The 21,875-nt window shown below is 42.6% G+C and overlaps 1 protein-coding gene across 3 annotated transcripts in view; it reads left to right on the top strand.

Annotated features, from left to right (window-relative positions):
• zc3h11a (zinc finger CCCH-type containing 11A) overlaps positions 1–21,875 on the top strand; it is a 35,203-nt gene that overhangs the window by 10,885 nt on the left and 2,443 nt on the right. For all 3 annotated transcript variants that reach the window (XM_084316969.1, XM_084316968.1, XM_084316967.1), the window contains 10 exons: positions 177–269; positions 1,699–1,881; positions 2,003–2,080; positions 2,702–2,800; positions 13,913–13,975; positions 14,073–14,609; positions 14,792–14,862; positions 14,962–15,538; positions 20,738–20,907; positions 21,040–21,257. In XM_084316969.1, the coding sequence (XP_084173095.1) occupies positions 177–269; positions 1,699–1,881; positions 2,003–2,080; positions 2,702–2,800; positions 13,913–13,975; positions 14,073–14,609; positions 14,792–14,862; positions 14,962–15,538; positions 20,738–20,907; positions 21,040–21,257 (2,089 nt within the window). The remainder of the gene's footprint in view (positions 1–176; positions 270–1,698; positions 1,882–2,002; positions 2,081–2,701; positions 2,801–13,912; positions 13,976–14,072; positions 14,610–14,791; positions 14,863–14,961; positions 15,539–20,737; positions 20,908–21,039; positions 21,258–21,875) is intronic.

Raw genomic sequence — 21,875 nt, 5'->3', positions numbered from 1 at the left:
CCCAACGAGAGGAGGGTAATTTATTATTATTATAAAAAACAGCGGTGACGCGGTATTCAGCCTACTCTGCGGTGGCCGTGATGTAACAGCGATACCGCGGTAATGCGGTAATCGCGGCAGCTCTACACTCTGCATCATAATGAGATGAGTTCCATTTTTTATGTTTGTGTTTTCAGATCAGTTCTCAGAGGAGGGAGAGGACGGCAAGGTTGGTGCAGATGGAACCAGGCTCATCTCTCCCAGGAAACTGCCTGGAGGCTCCAGCTCAGGTGAGACCAGAGATTAAAGCTAAAGGGTGTAGTTCCTAAGAGATTAAGGCCATGTTTAGACGGAGAGAGTCTGAACAGAAACCGCAAAAGTTGTCTTGCGGTCTCACTTTTAATTTTGCGTTTAGACTAGTGTTTTGGGATGGAATTCTGCGTGCAGACGAGGCTGTAAAGACTCGAGACGACGGAGCCCCGCTGTCACAAGATTGGCGCAGATGTCACATGACCAGAAACGTCAATGGCCAATCAGGTCGTTTGAGACAACCAGACGTGCTGTGAAGACCCGCCCTACTCTGCCTCTGATTCGCAGACTGGGTGGGGGAATGTGATTGGACCAAAGCAGAGTCACTCACAGACAGTGGCTCCAGTCACTAATAGTTGCGATAGCCGTGGGACATATTCTTGTGTATTTAAAAGTACTGCCAATGTAGCCTTCAGGTGATCGCCATGGATAGAACCAGACATGCTTTGTTTACGCTTCTAGGCTACTGGCGTCTGGCGCATGCCTGTGATGTAAGCAGTACGCGACGAGAGCCTTGACAACCCTTTCGTCATAGTTTTATGCGGTTTGACAGTTTAGATGATGGCGCAAAGGTTTATCGTTTTTAGGAATTCCACCCAGGAAGGTGATCTCACTTTTTTGCGGATTCTCCCCGTAAAAACGCTGTTGCCGTATAAACAAAAGGCACATCCGAAAAAATATTTTTGCGGATTCACCTGCTAGCGTTTCCGTCTAAACGGGGCCTAAAGCTCTAGTTCCTGAGTTCCTATCTACACAGTATAGCCAATGCATTCACATAGCTACCATTGGAGGCAAATTCAGAAAAGCTTTCTATCCAGAAGACAACGCAACTGCTTCCTCATTTGAGATTCAATATGGTTGGAACTCAGAACTTTAATACCTGGCAATATACACGACAGAACAGTCAAATTGCCCCTCCACAGATTGTAGAAGATCATCTTACTCATGGCATCGTGCGGTGAACAGGATACTTCATAAGTGCACACTCTATCTCTATGCATCTCTATGGGTGAGACTTGGACCTCAGACATTGCACACACAAAATAAAAATAACTACCATCTATTTAGAGGAGTGCCCCCTTGACGTTTCTCTATGGAAATGACAACCAAGACCTGAAAACCATGACATGTCTTTTTTTTTTGATGACCCCTTCACGCTTTGCCCACTCGAGGCTGTCATGTGTCTTGAGTGGCCATTACAGAAGGGTAGAATACACCCCTCCCTTAAAACCTGGTTCAGGGGCCTCATCCTTGCCCCTGGACCTGTCGGGAGGAACATTTCAGAAAGACAGCCGACCGATAAATCTGTCCACAATGAAACCGTTTATTGCAACTTTGTATCCAACTCAATTTCAGGATAGCAGTGTTTAGATATCCTCCTTTGATTGACTAGTGTTTTTTTTTTTGCAGGTGAATCGATGAACTTTGGAGTCAGCACCCTTGAGGAGATCCGACTGAGGAAGGCTCTGAAGGCCAGCATGAACAGAATGGGTTATCCTTTCCAGAGTGACACTCCTACTTTTCTTAGGAACAATGGAGAGAAGGAGAACATGCAGTCCTTGATTCGACCGGCTCTCTTCACAGCTAGAGATGGTAACCATAACCTGTCTGTTCTCCATAGTCCTTTGTTAATCAGCTCATTTGGTGGTGTAAATGAGTGCATCTGAATCAAAATGGTCCTCATTTAAAAAATGTTTTTCTCGTTTCTATCTAGATCCGATTATCTTTGAAGAAACCGTAAGGTTGAGAGGCAGTGTAGCTGAAAGACTTGGGAAAAAGATATTTGATAACGGTAAACCTCCATTCTCATTGCTGCAAATCACTAAACATCCTTGCGACTTTAAGATTGTGTTTTTAGGCGGCCGGGTAGCGCAGCGGACTAAGCGTCTACCACCACAGGGCCAGTGGCATCGAATCCGGCTTGGCCGACCGTCCATACTAACACAATTGGCAGTGTTAGCGGGTGGGAAGCCGGCATGGGTGGGTCCTGGTCGTTGTAAACAGCGACTCCTACAGTTCGGTCGCGGCGCCTGCACAGCGAGGGAAGGATCTGGGAGAGTTAGTGTGACCTTCCACACGGTACATTCTCCCAGTGAGAGTCCATGCTGCCAGGTGAAAAGAAGCGGTGGGCTGGCTACACATGTGTCTGAGGAAGCATGTGATAGTCTCCGCCCTCCCAGACCGACGGTAGGGGGTAGAGTGCGCAACGACCAGGAAGGGGATTGGGAATTGGCATAACGACTAACATTGGGATGGGAGAAAAACGGAAAAGGAAGGGGGGAAAAGATAATAATAAAAAAAAAAATGTGTTTTTAAAATGTTTGTATGTTTGTATTTTAATTTGGCATATCTAGAAGGATTTCTCATTGCTAGCGATATTGGTTTTTACTTACAACCTGCTTCTTACCTGTAGATGCTCAAGCCGTGGGAGAACCACCACTCAAACGCCGCCTGGCTGAGCGTCTTGGCAGAGTTGTGGACGAAGAGGAGATGGAGATGGCCCCTCAGAAAGGTGAACGTCATGGAAGAACATTCTCGACACAATCTGAATGTTGGTGTTGAGTTAGCGTAACTGTTTGTTGCATACCGTTGCCTACCTGTCTGAATAGACCTGTCGCTAAACCACGCCCCCTTTGAAACCTCGGACAAGCTAAGCCGACCGTGAATGACTCTCGTTGATGATGGCTGCAGGCAGCCCCTTTCCTGACTGTGATGCAAGCCTTGCTTCACAGTCACGAAAGGGGCTAGGTCGCGGGAGATTTACCACAGCAGGTAATAGACCTGTTTTTTAAAGATAACACAAATATTTCATCTAGAAGCAGACCGAGAGGGTTACAATATGCAGTGGAAAAGTACGTTCATGAGATACACATTTACCTTAGACCTCCATGGTGATGCAAGCATTAGCTATAGATAACGTCGCATTACTTACAGTTGACTTGATTGAAGATTACAAGAACTATGACGATAGTCCATGATTACTACTATTGCTGATGCATTTAGTTTAAGGCTAGTGGTCCAACGCAGTATACGAGCTAGACCCGACAGTTGTGTCACTAGTCACTAGAATGAGGAAAAAAGTGAGAGCTGTCACTTGCCAACAATCCTCCTCCATAAAGGGTTGAGACGTCAGAGAATGGTATGCTGCACATTCTAGTGTACATCAGGTCAAATGATTGATTACACTAACTATAAATGTATAGTGATAGAGACCAAAGTAAAAATACCTAATAATAAAATAGACCTAATAGGGGGCGACAGTGGCTTGGGAGTAGAGCAGTCGTCTGGTAATCCGGAGGTTCCTGGTTTGATTCTCGCTCCTCCCGGGCAGCGTGTCGAAGTGTCCTTGAGCAAGACACTGATGAGCAGGTTGGCACCTTGCATGGTTGCCTCCACCGTCGGTGTGTGAATGTGAGTGAATGGGTAAGATGTGAGAAACAAATTGTAAAGCGCTTTGGATAAAAGCGCTATATAAATACAGCCATTTACCATTTACCAAAATACCTGTAAATCACAGTAAATGGGTACAGGTCAGCACATAGCTTTTCTTATAACACTAAGTATAAGTTATATTTAATATAAATATAAATAAATGCATATACAACACATTCTTAAGATAGATCACTGATTAGAAAAGAAAAAACACAACTAAAGTGTACATAAATAGCCACTATTTTTAATATATACAATAAATATACATGGATTTACAGTTACACAAATGGATGTACGATATAAACTGGAATAGCAAACAATATCATGTGTTGTTGTGATACATCTATGGTAATTTAAAATTATATTCTTCTAGTACCTCCATTATGGATTAATAGCCTGGTCTGTTGACATTTGCAATATCAGCAACTGTTGATGAAGATTAAGTACTTTAACATTGTAAACCAGCAATCTGAGGGACACAGAGCAGCATAACTGGACCACTTTAACAACCTTCAGGTCAATCGAGGGTTGAATGCACTGAAATACAAGAACACCCTATAGAATATGTACTGTACTTTTACTTTTGAAACTTAATACAGTACTGTAGTGATTGTAATGGTACATAATTCACCCACAGACCTATTGTTAGGAACATTCTAGAAAATGTTTGCCGCCCAAACATTCTGGAACGTGTGTGATGTCATGGCAGTACATTCTAGAACCTTAGTTCTGCCCGATCATTCTGGAACGTTGGTGATGATTTCATAGTAGAACCTTCTATCTAGAACCTCTAACATTCCTAAGCATTCTGTTTAGCTTTCTAGTAATGTCCACCTTCCATTGGGGGAGCCTGGTGCCCACACAGGCCGGCACTCCTCATCTGGAGTAAGAGGGGAGGAGAGGGGGGTGATGGATAAGGAGAGAGGGGTGATGGATAAGGGGAGGGGGAGAGGTGAATGAGGAGAGAGGGATGAGGGGGAGAGGTGAATGAGGAGAGAGGGATATTATTCAGTTAATATATTCATCATTTCATCATTTATTTATTCGTACATGGAATTACCACAGTCCAACAGTACATATTCATATAATTCACCAAATACCATGGCCGAAAGGAACAAGAAGAAGAAAAAATCGTATATATACCTGCCCCTACACACACACAACACACCGATAGACTTATTGTGTAAAACCAAACAGAATATACCCATTTTGCAAAAATGGAAACATCAACACAACCAAATTAAATCAACATAAATATACCCATTTTGTGTATATCAGCAAACTACATATTTAGTTTCATTCATTTACACCAGGCATTAAAGCATTCCGTCTTGAGACGGATTTCCGTCTATTTGATTATATTTATATAATATTTTAATTTATAATTTTTTTTCTTTTTTAATAAATATATAAAGTTTGCCAATAGGGATGTATCAGTAGTATTGGCACTGGTAGTAGTCGTAATAGTAATCCAGTCTATTTTTTTTTCTTCTAAAAAAATAAACTAGTTCAACACAGGCAACCACTTTTGCTTAATTTCTTTGATGGCTCAAATGTATGCTCTAGTCGATTTTGTGTTTTGAGCACAAAGATCATCATAGATCTAGCCTCTTAATTTTGCTCTCAAAGTGCACCAGATTGATGCATTTAACTTTATAAAAAAAAAAAAATCCGAGGGGGCATGCGCCCGGACCCCTCTGGAGGGGCAGAGGTTCACCCACCACCAGTCTCACTAAATCCTGTGGGAAACACTGAGGATTCAATTTTTTTTTACAGCTGTGGCTAGGGCGTTCCACATTGTTGTGGCATAATTGCGAAACGTGTTTAGTTCCTTGTTTGTATGATAACAAGCCTTTTAGTTCATGGTTCAAAGTAATGGGAAAAGGGTGCTAGCTCGCCATCAATCAGAAGCTAGCCACAAGACTTGCATTCACGCTCTCCAGCACACAGCCTCCCTGCCTGGCACAACAACCACAACAGTAGGGTCTATAGTCACAGTCAGGACAGTAGGCTCTACAAGTAGGCTCCCTTAAAACGCTAACGCTATTAAAAAAAAATACAGTGGAGGTTAAAATAAGAATAGACTTGGCCTGAAAAAAAAGTCAGTCATGAGATTTTTTTTTGCTTTAATCCCTGCATTTACACACACACACACACACTTATATAATGTATTATACTTCTATATACTATCTTATCTAATATATTCAGTTCATCAATGACATGATTGTAAAGCTGCACACATTCCATGATGCTCACTTTAGTCCAAAAACATAAATCAGACCTCTTTCATTGTCACTCATGTCCTGTTTTGGGTTGACCTGTGTCGTCTCTGTGAGGGCAGTAACATCTCCAGCACACCTCATTCTGTGAAAAAAACACAAAAAGCTGAGTATTAGCTAAGCATAGACGGATAATAGTTCATTTATGGAGCATCTTTCATACATAAAATGCAGCTCAAAGTGGATTTTATTGACAACAAACATAACAACTTTGACAGATCAACATTTGTGTTTGCCTTGTCAGGGATAAAACGAAAAGTCCAGGACTTATTTACATCGTCCCTGTTGTTACTGGTTTCAAGTGGCACTATGGCATCTGAAGTGCATCGAGCATTCTTAGTGCATGTAGTAGTATTCATGTTATTAGTATTCTGTTGTCTGTTATCCATTACATCTATAACTATAACTCCTTGTTGGTCATCATTTCCACTGTTATGCACCTGGCTTGCGGTAACGTTGCTGACGTTATGATGCAGAAAGCTAACCTTATGATACAGAAGGCTCACGTTATGATGCAGAAAGCTAACCTTATGATACAGAAGGCTCATGTTATGATGCAGAAAGCTAACCTTATGATACAGAAGGCTCACGTTATGATGCAGAAAGCTAACCTTATGATACAGAAGGCTCATGTTATGATGCAGAAAGCTAACCTTATGATACAGAAGGCTCACGTTATGATGCAGAAAGCTAACCTTATGATACAGAAGGCTCACGTTATGATGCAGAAATATCTGCGGTATCGTTACATGTTGGCAGCTACCGTTAGCTAGCTGCTAACGTTAGCTAACTGGGCTGGATATACGATAGCTAGTTCGCAGTCAAAGTCAAACGTTAGCAAACTAATAGTTTGGTCTACGTTTCTAATACATGTCGTCAAATATTATGTCTTTATGAATTGACCTTACCTTTGAGCAAACATAAGTGTCCTTGGTAATGGTCTTCACATTCAGTTGTGTATGTGGTCGATGACGCAACATAATCCATCGCTTGCATTTCTCTAGTTTTCGTTTGGGCTTCGGGAAAGGTATGAAATATACTCCTCCATTAGTCTTTCAGGGTACCTGGTGTCCGAATTACAGGTATCCCACGCACAGCGTTTCACCATCGGATATTAGGTCGATAATAACATATAAACTGAACTCTTACACAGTGGTTTTGATCACAGCCATCTGGTTTGATACAGCCCACAAACCGAGTTGCCCGAGTTGACAGAGGTTTCTGCAGCGAGGATTTTTCCTGTGATATGATTGGACAAATTCTATTTTGGGGCGTGTTTTAGCGACGGGTCTATTGGGTGAACCAAGCTAATACTTGATCATGTCGATTCATAACAAGTGTCCCTTTATAATGTGAGATATTCATTTATTGATCCCCTTGGGGAAATTCGGGCATCATAGCAGGACGGGGGAGTGGAGGTATGGGCATGGTAATAGTAGAAAGACGGATATAGGCAATACAATTATAGTAAAGATAAAAATAAACCGTGTAAACACAATATAATTAACTCTGAATATAATTAAGAAAGTAAACGGTGTAATCAGACCTATCACTTATATTATGTTAAAATAATATGGGCAATAAAACACCTGCCTGTCACTTATCAATGACTTGTTTGCAGTCAACATTGTCGAAACTGATTGTTTTTTAATCGGTTAATTTCCTTTTTATAGCATTTTGAAAAGCCCTCGTTTTCAAGGAAAATATATAGATTCCGTGATAAAAGGCATTTACTGGAATATTCTGGAATACACAAACACGTTGTCATTTTTCGGCCTATTTATGAATCGTTTTCAAATAAACGCTAGATTATCGATAGTATGTGTACTTATGCACGCTATAGAGGCGGGCTGAAATATCGATATGGCGCACACACAGACGCACACACGCGCATAGGGCAAACACTTATATCTCTGTGAAAACGGCTCTGATTATCCTAAGACTGGTAAAATAAATTCCTTACCCGAGATCAGATGTTATCCAAAAAGATTATTCCAATTCCTGATCGCCATTCCAAATATCAATCACGCTTATTGATTACAGTGTTGGGTACTGTAAATACATAATCCACGAGTTTTCTGGCCGGCGAGCACAATGGATTCTTCAGTTGGCTTGAGGGAAAAGTAAAATGAGGAAACTGGCCACCCCCCCTTCGTCAGTGTAAAGTAATGGGGTGCAGTTACACAGGGAGAGACGATAGGGGGCGGTATCTTCCCAATTGAGCTCAGAGAGAGTATGCAACACTAGCGTGAGGCTCGATTGATGAAATATTAATTCAAATCGCCAATAAAAAAAAAGACAAACGCTATATAGCGTCGGGGGCACTCAAAGGTCAGCATGAACTAACGACAAAACGCGCCCGTGACACTCAATGTGTTAATGTATCTCATAATTTCAACATGGAAATAAGGAATATCAAAATAAAAGCACACGTTGAACTTGATCATGCATATTTATTAGAAAATGAAATGACAGCACTGTTATCAATGAAATTAATGAATATTATCAACAAAAGCAACGGAATTGTTTCTCTATACACATTTATAAAATATTTAGCCAAAATATGTTGCCAGAACATACAAAAAAGAAAATCCGTTCACATGCGCTTTTCAAGAATAAAAAAAACTAGACTTAATGGGAAGGGTGTGCTTGTACATTTGAACACAGTTCCATGCTGTGCTGAGAAAGAGGTGGAAATCCGCTTCTACTCTGAGGTGAGATCTGCATAAAAAAAAGTTTGTCTGTGCCGAAAATCCGGCCTCACAGAGGTATGTTGATGCGAAGGGGACACGCTTTCTCAGCGCAGCATTACACAGCACTGGGTACTCGTTCCGGACTGATATCCAGAACTTTGCGAGGGCCTGTCCAGTGAACTTTACTTCCAGTAGCTCGTCACACGAAAGATCAATCGGCGCCTCAGACAGTGGGGTACCTGTTGCGTCATGCTTATGAACGGATCTTGGATCGAGTTGGCCAAATTGTCTAAACAATTTCTGAACAATTTTCCCGAAAGAGAGAGCACAATGAGCCCTTCTATGTGGCAAATATATTTTTTTGCAACATTCTGTTCCTACAAAAAGCCATCAAGCAGAGTAAATACCCAAAAATCTCAGCTGATTATCCTGGAGTGCCACAAACGGAGTTTCTTAACACATTAACTGCCACGGAGTTTGCCCGTCTCAACCACTCTCTGCCACCACTCTAAGCCTATGTAGATGTTTACCTTCTTTGCAGGGCTATAACTTTTTAAATTGTAAACTTTTTAACTTTTAACTTTTTAACTTTTAACTTTAACTTGTAAACTTGTAACATTTTTTAAATTGACATTACTATGGCCCATTCAACATCGATTATCTATCGTTCAGGATGTAGGAACATTATACTTTTTCATTCATAGATTCATACGAAAATACCGTCTAGAATATAAATGTTTTTATCGTTTTCTGCAGTAATTCCTAGAACGTGAGTTATAGGCATAAACGCATATATAGATTATCAACTGCCGTTTGTTGCCGATACACGCTATATTAAAAATTTCAACTTTACATGATCCTAAACGTTATGACTGATCATGCGCGGATGAACGGGGGGTAGGGGCATCGTTTATAATTCCGTGATCGTCAGTAAATGCTTTATGTGGTATGGGTGATATATTATTGATCAGAGCAGTTTGCATTAATAATAATAAACAAACACGCTGAAAGTATCGTTACTGTCCTCTTACCGTTCGCCGATGAGGCTGGAGGAAAAAGATCCCACTTATTTGACGGCGATCTACTAGATCCATTTCCGGTTTGTATAATAATATTAAACGCCCAAATCATATCGATTATTGAGTTATGGCAGTGATCCATATACACGGATATGTGTCTAGAGTCCTGCAACAATATGCGAGTGCCGCACGCATTTTCCAGATGCACAGAGATCACCAGAGATCCATTTCCGGTTGTAACTCGCCGATCATCCACCAGGCGGCAGTATTGAAGCGGCTCCCACTGTGTCAGCCGAGGCTGGGTGAGGGAATTATGAATACCATGGCTAAAAATGTTTATATGATATCAATAACGTCGTACGCCGTGGTTTGGCAGAATTAGCATGACCTTGAAACACGTTGTACGACGTTATTGGCGCCAGATGTGTTAATCCAGTGTGATCCAATTGGCAGCAATAAACAAAGCATGTAGTCCTTTTTTGTTGACTGGTTGCAGTTTTCTCTGCTCCAAAGTCGTTTTTCTGAAAGAAAGCTAGCTGTTCCGAGATGTGTATGGGCCGTCACGCACGTCGCGGCACTTTGCGCTCGTCTGACTCACAAAAGACCAGACGTGGTCTCCACGATTATACCTGTGCAGGATGTCGTGAGATGTGTATTCCGTTGATGAAGGGGCGAGACATAAATTAAATAATTTTTTTTTTTTTTTTGTTTTGTTGTGGCACTTTTACAGCACTTTGTTCAACTTTGTCAGTGCTGTAAAGTTTAAACCTTTTAAAATGTTATACAAACGAAACACTTTGCTTTCATGAAATATTGTAAGCCGTCATTTGAGGCTTTATAAAAGCAGCACAATGAACACATCTGTCAGTGCCGAGTCCGACCTCATCTTAACACTTTGGGTGCCATGGGTTAAATTCATGATATACCATAGATTGCCAGCTCTATTTGTCTATGGAGAAGTACCCCTTCTTTGCATGGCTATAACTTTTTAAATTCTATTGCTACATTGCCATTATTAGGGCCCATTCAAAGTCCTATATGTATTGTTCATTGTGTAGCAACGTTAAACTTTTTCATTCACATATTCATAGTAAAGTATGGTCTAATGTAGGGATGCACCGAATGGGAAATTCTTGGCCGAAACCGATACCGAAAATAGGAAACAGTTGGCCGAAAGCCGAAAGGCCGAAAATGATTCATAGAATAGATTTTTTTTTACCAATTCAGCCAACTGATTATGGAAAAATATATGATTATGGCTAAACTTAACTTAAATAATAAATAATCGCTATTATGGGTCTTTTTGTATCACAAACAGTACTGTATTTGCAAATCTGGTATGTCATAAATGTATAGATGTAGCAGTACTGTCTATCTGTATGTCATGTATGTCATATATGTCCTGATTAATTGAAAATGGGGGACCCTGATGTAAACAAGACGAAAGTCTTTCTCTGGTCTGCATCCCCTTAACAATTGTGTGTATTGAGCTGTACAGTATTGAGAGAGAGAGAGAGAGAGAGAGAGAGACTCTGACTACACCTTTCTAGTCCCCAGATGACTTTGGCACAGTAGACAGCGTCAATGTGATAGAAACAATCCCTCTCGCTCTGAATAATATGCATATTAGATCACTCAGTGATATAGTAAATAAGGATAAAGTATGTTAAAGACGCATTTATTGGACTCGTTGCGCGCGGAGTTTACATACTGTAGAAACAGCGCGACTCCCGAGGAGATGCATTGCTCCCGAGTCCCAAGAGGAGTATCACGCAGGACAGACAGCGTCAATGTGAGAGAAACAATCCCTCCCCCTCTCGCTCTGAATAATATGCATATTAGATCACTCAGTGATATATATAGTAAATAAGGATAAAGTATGTTAAAGACGCATTTATTGGACTTGTTGCGCGCGGAGTTTACATACTGTAGAAACAGCGCGACTCCCGAGGAGATGCATTGCTCCCGAGTCCCAAGAGGAGTATCACGCAGGACTGAAGAGCTCACAGCGCGCATGTAATGAATCCGCGTTTTGATTACATCATCACAACAACACGCGTTAGGTTGCTTCTGTTTCGGTGATATATTTTCGGTGAAAAAACTCTTTCGGCCGAAAGCCGAAAGGCCATTTTTGGCCATTTTCGGCCGAAAACTTTCGGTGGCAGAATTTTCGGTGCATCCCTAGTCTAATCATGTATAAGTATGTTTTCATCTCTTTCTGCAGCTTTCTCCAGAACGTGATCTATAGCCCCAAATGCATTATATTGATGATGAAATACAATTTGATGGCAATCGGGGCGATATAAAAAATTTCAATTGGACGTACTTCTAGAATGATCTACGTATGATCTGATGATGGGCGGGGGATCGTTTATAATTCCGTGGGCAGCGTTATATCATTCATCTAGTGTGGGTCATATGTTCATCATAACAGTTTATATGGAACACGTTCAAAAATAACGCTGAATCTTACCGGATCTTCCTCGCGCCGTTGGACGATCAGCGTGGTGTAGACCGTTTTCGATTATGGGATGTTTATCCTGATGAACCATTTCCAGCTTGTATAATACTATATACGTCCAAATCATGTTGTTTATCGAGTTATTGGCAATTGATCGCTATATATTGTGACGAGCCAGAGTGCCGGGAGCCAAACAGAGTGCCCGGAAGTAATATGGCCGACCAGCACAACCTCCACAGCACTTCCTGTTTGGCGATTGCGCCGATCGGCCACCAGATGGCGCTCCTGAACCGCCAGAGAGCTCAGTGGGTCCTCCTGGTGGATCTCAGGCCAGCGGAGGGGAAATATGAATCCGATCACAGATTTTTGAAATATTGATATTAAAGACGCTGTAAAGCGTCCTTCGGCAACTTGAGCATGGCCGGGAATGACGCTATAAAGCGTTTTCCGGCACCCAAAGTGTTAACACTTTGGCGTCCGCACTCTTGCGGCGATTTATGCCTCAGAGGACAGCGGTTTGTTTACAAACCTATGTACTTTCTAAGAGCTATATATATCATTTATAGTATTGCTATCTGTCCATTCTCATTGTCACTTGAGTGCATAAACCGTGCCTTCATAATGGCTTAAAGAAAATAAAAATCCATCGGTTGGTTGTCATTTTATAGCGTCGTGAATATAAGGTTTATCGCGCTTTTCGTCTAGTCTTTTTTCCAGGAACCTAGATAATAGGCTAAACGTTGGCGCCGTTATATCAAGCGCCATTTCTGCTGTATATATACGAATGAAATAAAACAAACTGCGTAGCATCCAGACTATTACAGAGCATCTATGGATGAATTGGGGGCGGCGGGGAACGCCGATTAGTATTATTGATTAGCAATATAGTGTGCGTTCAATCAGCCATGTTCACTGATCGATCACGTTAGGTTTTAAAACAATGTCCAATCCAGCTGTAATTTGGGGGAATAGTGTCCTACCGTCAGCCCATGTGATCCCCGGCAGCATTTCTTCATTAGTCATCGGATTCTGGTAGATCGATATGTCCATTGGCTAATCATAAATGCCATTATTCCAGGCTGAAAAATACGTTCGGTAACTGGATCAAAGATGGAGGGTCTTCGTTTGGAATCGAGGCTCATATGATCCGCCCATAGGACTGTAAAATAATTTTTTTTTAAATCCCCTCAATGATACTGCAGTGGAGCGATGTCGCCCCTAAGCGGATCTGGCCGGTATTGCATGTTTCGAAAATCAAATATGTGGGTAGGTCATGGATCTCGATCACGGACGTTAATAGCGTTATAAATATGGAATAAAACTAACAACTTGCCACGGCTATATACGTGGCTCTGGTCCACAACGCATGCCACCGAAACACGTATATACTCGTGGACGGACGGCATAGTGTTAAATAACAACCGGCATTGCTTGTTGTAGTTAACAAAGGGAGGCAGAGTTGATTTTTCTTTTTAATATATTCAAATTTTATTTTCCCTTCGAATATCATGCCCATCGAACGAAGCTTTGAAGTATTTAAGACAGCCCTACACTGCTATATACTATGATGTATACTAAACAGTGCTTTACTTTAGCTACGAGTTGCACTCTGAATGCTTGCATGAAATGGTGTCTATTAGAAATAGCATTTGTCAAAAGTATATTGTGTTAAATTGTCTTAATGTTGTAGTGTCTGAAAAGAATGATGGTCAAACTGATTGTTTTTCTCTTGTTCTTTAGGTTTGAAACCAGTGAGAGAAAGACTGGGGTTGCCTGCTGAACAAGCTGTCGCTCCTGAACCAGGTACAAAATAGTCTAGGAAAGTCATGAAAAAACTGGCTAGTTTCGGTCATTTTGTCTTTATATTAATATTATAATCTTTCTTTAACCTTCCTAATAGCTGAGATCAACAGCGAGCTGAAGAAGGTGTCTGGGCAAATCCGCATCAAAACCCTGGAGGAGATCAGACAAGAGAAGGCGGCTAAGGCTCCATCTCTGAGCCAGAAAGACGGCCCTCCTGCCTCTGCCGTTACAAAAAACATCTCCAGCAAACCAACCAAGGGCACTAAGAGAGTCATCAGTGTCAGAGCCTCCTCCATCAGCCATATGAAGACCTTCTCTGAGGTCCTTCATGCCAAGAAGAAACGCCAGGAGGAGGAGGAGCAACAGCAGCAGAAGGCTCCCAGCCCAAAGAGGGCCAAGCGTGCTGCTGGTGATTCTCCAGGAAAGACTCAGGGCTCCACAGACACAGCTGTGTCCAGTGTAGTGGCTCCTCCTGGGGCTGAGTTGAAAGTGAAGACGCTGGAGGAGATCCGCAGGGAGAAGGCAGCCAGGATGCAGGGCCAGGAGGCCGACGGCAGCAAGAGCCCAGCCTCTGGCTCTGAAGACCCCGCTCCTAAGAAGCCCCGGCTACACGTGACTAAACCCGCTTCTCCTGGTAAGATGGGTCTTAAACAGTTGATCAGTTCCACATGTCCTCCATTGCATTCTGACCTTTAGTATTCCTTGTTCTTCAGTTTAATTAATGCTTTGGCTTTATTCCTGTCATATTTTACTTGCTTGTGTAACTACCATGACATGTTCTGAAGCTTCTAACTCGTATCATTTCACGTTGAGCAGCTGGCAACACGACACAGAGGTCAGCTGAGCCGACGGAGAAGACTGTAAAACCTACTACGACTGTTGCTGAGGTGAGACTGACATCGATATTCTGTCGATGCCTACAATAGATGATAAATATTTACCGTGGGTGATTGTGAAATACCTTCTCTTCTCTGTGGGTCTTTTAGCCCAGCTCCAACTCCAGCAATGGTGTTAAAGTCAAAACCTTTGAGGAGATCATGCACGAGAAGCGCCTACGCAAGCAACAAGTGGAAGAGGATGCCTCTTCCACCAGCCATTCTGAAGACTCCACTGAAGCAGAACCAGCTCAGAAACCAGCGGCAGGTCCCACCCTCAAGAGGAAGATACCTATAAGAGCCAGAGTGACGCCCCCAGCTGCTGCTCCGCTTTCCTCTCCTACTCCTGTCTCCGAAGCCCCCACCCAGGCTCCAAAGTGTCCTGTCAACCAACGGGTCAGCCTCCGAACCAGGGCCGCTTTGCCTGTGAACGGCACAACTACCGACATTCTGGCCATCGCCTCAACCTCTCCCAAGCAGACCTCTCCACCCCGGCAGGCAGACTCTGCCTCCTGCAGCCCCACCGTCTCCCCTGGCAAGAGGAAGAGGAACGGCCCAGGGCTCACGCCACCAGCCAAACATGTCAGAGGAGCAGCATCTCCTGGGCCCTCTGTGGGGGAGCCTCCTTTTGATATGGCACAACATGCTGCACAGAAAAAGTCCCCTGGACAAACTACTGAACCCAAAGGTACCTTCCTTTCACTCTGGGCTATGAAATTATCTTTCTACTGGGGGCTTTTGTGTCATATAAAGATTTTGGGGAGCACCTTTCTTGTCCCCATCACAATCCCTATTATGTTCCTATCTTGTTTCACCCTGCTGCACCTCAGCCATGTTTATTGTTGGATATCTTCATTCTACTGAAACCACAATTGGTTTTTTGGATACAAATTTGTGATGCACGATATATCGGCCGCCGATATAATATTGGCCGATTATGGTAATTTTTTTACACATCAGTATCGGTCCGATGTCAAAATAGGGCCGATGTGAACAGGCTGATGTGACCATTCCTGTGTATTTGACGTGTGTCTAGGCTTAGATGTGAGTGGGGCCGGGGATGTTTGTTTTTACACGGCACGTCATTGTGCCGAAGTACTGCTGGAGGCGCAAAAAAAAAATTGGTGAGAGAGCAGCGATGTCGTCTGTTTGGTCATTCTTCACAGTATAAAGAGGATCCTCGCTATGCTGTATGCAATGATTTGTGAGGGCCGGGTGATGCGAGGGGGAGTTCATGTAAAATCGTTCAATACAACAAATTTGATAACATACTTAAAAAACAAGCATCCCGAAGTCTACAAAGAATATGATAAACTAGCTCATGCTAACAAGCAGCGGAAGAAAGCTACGGCAGCTGCACCAGCACCAGTCGGTAGCACTAGCACCATAGAACAAGCGTTGGAAAAGAACAAGAAATTCCACAAGAACCACCCGAAGCAAAAGGCATTGACCATGGCAATAACCAAGATGATCGCTGTTGATGACCAACCGGTTTCAGTAGTGGAAGACGAAGGATTCAGCGAGGTGCTTGAGGTTGCTGAGCCTCGCTATGACCAGCCAAGTCGTCGCTACTTTGCGGATATCTCCCTGCCTGCCTTACACGATATCGTAGCCACCCACGTCCACAAGTTACTCGACAGCAATGTCAATGACATCAGTTTTACAACGGATATCTGGAGTTCAGACCTCAACCAAGCCAGCATGTTGAGCCTCACGGCTCAGTGGATAGACGAAAACTTTGAGATGAAGAGAGCCGTGTTACATGCCCAAGACTTCCCTGGTTCGCATACAGGTAGGCCTGGCAATTGTTTAGCCATTTAGCCTGCTATGTCTATACATGGGTTTCTTGTTCAAATGCATTTAATTATTTATATAGACTAAGACTGGTGTATTTTTTCTTCCATGGAAAATTGAGCCTCTAATAACAGATTGCCCAAAACGTAAAATCCACTGTAAAAGATAAGCTAAAAACACATACGCCGCTTACGCATTATTCGTTCAGGTGATAATTCATATCTGGATAAGTATAACCAATGCACGGATTCTGTTGAGGCAGGTAGCGTTTAGGGGAAATTAATATCTAATATAGACTGGTCTATTTTTTGTCCACAAAAAATAATGTAATAATTATTATTGCGAGAAACGTAAATACCGTACCCGTAAAAGATAAGCTAAAAACACAGACAACGCCACAGTAGATCAAGCATCTGGGCAAGTATACTTTGCCCTGATGCCTGGCAGTGTAAAAGGTCATAGTGCAAGATGACGGTATATATGCCCTCTTTATATTTGCCCTATATAAATATATATACCGTATTTCCTCTAATAGTGACCTGTATTCAATTAAAAACTGACTATTAATGTCCGGGTGCGCTGTTGAGCTAAGCAATTATAAGCCGACCTCCTAATACAAACCGGGTTACTAATATACGCGTGAGCGAACCTCTCCTTACTTCCGTATGGAACACAGGTCGCACGCAGCACGTAACACAACAACAGAGCAAGCATGGCTACCGGTACTAAACAGAGACGAAAGTTTGACGTTAAGTTTAAAGAGGACGTTTTGAGGTACGCATAACTGAAGGAGTGACAAAAGTGAGCGAGGAGATGGAGACACTACTTTCCGAGTGGAAACGTTATGAGAGCTAACGTTGCTACCTACTGTTCCCGGAGCTGCTAACTGGCTAACGCTATGAGCTAACGTTGCTACCTACTGTTCCCGGAGCTGCTAACTGGCTAACGTTATGAGAGCTAACGTTGCTACCTACTGTTCCCGGAGCTGCTAACTGGCTAACGTTATGAGAGCTAACGTTGCTACCTACTGTTCCCGGAGCTGCTAACTGGCTAACGTTATGAGAGCTAAAGTTGCTACCTACTGTTCCCGGAGCTGCTAACTGGCTAACGTTATGAGAGCTAACGTTGCTACCTACTGTACCCGGAGCTGCTATGGTAAAGTTACTTGATTTCACTTTGAAAACGTTGAAATGACCAGTGACCACCTGTAATTGCACTGTTTACTATTTCATACAGTACTTGGTTTCAATAAATGAACCCAGTACATTTTACTGGGTTCAAACTGACACAAAATGTTGATTTATTCATTATGATCAGTTTGAAAATTTGAAATATATGCCTCTCTCTTATACATGCCTCCTCCTAATAAAAGCCTGGTACCCGCTACAGTTGAAACAAATACAAGCCCGGGTCACTATTAGAGGAATTACGGTATATACACTCTCTCTATGGGGTCTCGGCTGCTTTCTGCCCTGAGACTCGTGCGTTGCCAGAAACCCATGTATTATTATCATGTGCCAGCTAGCTAACGTGTCTGATTAAACGTTTTTTATAATTTTATTACAGGTATCGCCATAGCCAGTGCGTTTGACGGCATGTTTACTGAATGGAAAATCCGGAAAGAAAATGTGCACGTCGTGCTTCGAGACAACTCACGCAATATGGTGAAGGCAATGGAGGAGTGTGGTCTTAAAAGCCTGGGCTGTATGGCTCATTTGGGGCAGTTGGCAGTGCACGATGCAGTACTAAGCCAGCGAAGCGTCATTGACTCTTTGGCTATAGCGAGAAAAATAGTTGGACATTTTAAAAGCTCCCCCCTTAGTACCTCTCGGCTGAGAGACATCCAGAGAGACATGGGGATGAAGATCAAGATGCTACAACAGGACGTCCCGACGCGATGGAATAGCACATTCATGATGATGAGAACTATCCTGGAACAGAAGCGCGCACTGGTTATGTACGAGGTTGACCATGGACTGCCTGTATTTCTCAACGCAAACCAGTGGAGTCTCATTGACAAAATGACTACACTCCTGGCACCCTTTGAAGAATTGACAAGAGAGATTAGCTCTCATACAGCTACACCTCCTGATGTGATCGCCCATCTGTTGTGGCACTCAAGCGTTTTCTTGAACAAGACAGCCAAAAACAACCAAGTCTGCGCTGCTTGAAGCCGTGAACAAGAGATTCGATACCACTTTCTCTGTTGTACAATGTATTTTTATTTAAATATTTATTTTCATTTAACATGTTTTGGCCTAACCCTAAAGTACTGGGCAGTTACCGGTACTGTACTTACAATTCAGAAGACTGCAAAAGCCAGTCTCTGTTCAGTTTGTTCTGGCTCCATTTTCACATGTTATCTTATAAATGCTTATACATACCAATACTGTTGGCTTTGGCCATTTAAGGCCTACTACTGTCAAGTTTTGAACTGTTGTACAATGTATTTTTATTTAAATATTTATTTTCATTTAACATGTCAGTGTTTCCCCTGAAAAAAAAATCAGCAGCGGTGCTGTGCCTCTTTTTTTACATTTTAAAGTTAAATGCATCAATCTGGTGCACTTTGAGAGCAAAATAAAGAGGCTAGATCTATGATGAACTTTGTGCTCAAAACACAAAATCGACTAGACTGCAGTGCTTTCTCCCTGCAGCCTTTTCCTCAGGTCAGTCTTTTACATTAAGCACCCCCCACAGCCCAAATGAAATTATATAAAAAAATATATATATATATTTAATTTTTTTTTAATAGTCTAGTTCATAGCAGCGGCGGTCGCTGCACCGCTGCTGAATGCATATAGGGGAAACACTGCATGTTTTGGTCTTATATTGTTTAAAAATATCAGTCATTTATGAAAATAAATTACAAAAGTAAAAAATGTTTTGGAAAATAGTTCTTTATTTGATTATCATAAAGTGTTTTCTATACAGAGATATCGACATCGGTAAATATCGGTATCGGCCAGAACAGCAATATTAATATCTGTTATCGGTATCGGCCACAATTTTCACATCTGTGTGAAATTTGTCACAACTTTTACAACATGCCATTTAACCCTTTTCTCGCCAATAACGTGTTACCACGTCATTCCTCGCCATGCGTAATCTGCCAATGACGTTTTACAGCGTCTTTGAGATCAATATTTCAAATTTCTGTCATGGTATTCATATTTCACTCACGGATCCTTGACTGGTGCTGTAGATCTCCGCTCAACTCTCCAACGCTTCAATACCGCCACCTGGTGGCCGATCGGCGAGTTGCCAAAACCGGAAGTGGCCGGAAGTGCTTGGTGTTTCCCCTATGCCGTCCGGCCACTCGCTATCACTCGCCGGACTCCATCTTGACACACTGGATAGCGATCCGTTGGCATAACTCAATAAACAACATTATTTGGACGTATATAGTATTATACAACCTGGAAATTGATCGCATAGATCAACATCCCATAATAGCGATCTTTTTCCTCCACGCTCATCACCCAACGGTAAGAGGAGACCGGGCTGAGTTTCAGTGTTTTTGTTTACCATTTTCGATACAAACTGCTCTGATCTATATATCACCCATACTACATAAATGCTTTAACGTGGGCCACGGAATTATAAACGATACCCCCCCCCCCTCCCTCCGGTCAACATCAGATGATGAGGCATAACGTCTAAGACCATGTACAGTTGAAATTTTTTATCTGGCGTCAATCGGTATCAAACTGCATTTGATGATCTAATATATGCATTTATGGCTATAACTCACGTTCTATGAAATACTGCAGAAAACGATTAAAACATATTTCTACTCGAGACCGTATTTTTGTGTGAATGAAAAAGTTAAACGTTCCTACATCCTGAACGATAGATAATTGATGTTGAATGGGCCATAGTAATGTCAATTTAGCAATACAATTTAAAAAGTTATAGCCCTGCAAAGAAGGTTAACATCTACATAGACAAATAGTGCTGGCAGAGAGGCTACAAGGATGAGAATAAGCTCCGGCAGATAAAGGGTTAATGGACTGAACAAGGCTGTAGGTGTCGTCATACATGTATTTTCCTCTTTATCGTACACATCTGACCCCTTGATTGTCTTTTCCAGTGAGGCCTAAACTGAACGTGAAGCCCTCTATGATGAAGCCTGCGGCGCAGGTGAAACCGGGCCAGAAGAGGAAGGCGGCAAAGCAGTCTGCCGTTGCTGCAGTCAAACCTCTGAACAGTGCCTCCACAGTGGAGGAGGAGCCACTGCAGGACCTTCCCTGCAAACGAAAGGTCAGTTGACCCGCACTCGTGTTTCCTGCCGTAGATCGTGTACTGTAGGTATAGCAGAAAGGGGCAGGGAAATAGTGTGGGAATTGTAATGCAACTAACTGATATTGATCCTCACTGATGGCTCCTCCACAGATGGCCCCCTCTTCATCCAGCAGCACAGAGTCTCGGGTGAACGCAGCAGTCCCCAGGAGCCCCCCCACCCTGTCAGGCTTGGGTTGCAACGCTAGCCCCCTGAGAGAGGAGCTCCAGACGGTCCCTGTTGTCCAGCACAGCCCGGTCGAAGCCCTGTCCGCTGTCACTACCACTGTCCCTACAGCTGCAGCCAGTGAGACCAGTGTCGTCCCTCAAAGGTAAAGAATGGATTCCTTATGTGCACGGGGAACTAACTGCAGGGGCTGCAGTATTGACCCGTCTCAAAACTCCACCCCTCTTTTCTTGATCCTCCAATCACAACTGTTGCTTTCCTGTGAAGCAACAGTTGTGATTGGAGGATCAAGAATAGAGGGCATGGTTTGAGGCTGGGCGATATTGCCAAAAATAATATCACTAACTATATGATAATGTTATATCACTCGATATCGATAATTATCGATATTATAAGATTATAATTTTTTTTAAACAGATGTATGTTTATTTTGCAGCAATTCTTTGTCGTTGCCGCCATCTTTAGTGTTACATCCCCTCACACTCCAGTTCTCAGGCTGCAGCTGGTTTGAAAGCTAAAGTAAACAGGCTTCTCTGCTGGCTGTGGCTCCAAGGGAGTTGAATAGTTCTGGCTCTGCTAGTTTCTTTTCTATCTTTTGGTGCTTTATTGGTGGACATGGTGGACAAACCACCGCACATTTGCACCGTGACTCGCGACTGGAGACTATCTCTGCTAGCACACATAGCCTACTGTGTACAGACGGTTTCAAACTATTTTAAATTGGAAAGTAAACAAAATAAATGGACAAGAGAAAAATAAATCA

The sequence above is a fragment of the Notolepis coatsorum genome (genome assembly GCF_963971535.1).
Source record: "Notolepis coatsorum genome assembly, chromosome: 6".
NCBI classification, from domain to species: Eukaryota; Metazoa; Chordata; class Actinopteri; order Aulopiformes; family Paralepididae; genus Notolepis; species Notolepis coatsorum.
Note: the sequence above shows the minus strand (reverse complement) of the source record. Positions and strands in the feature narration are given on the sequence as shown.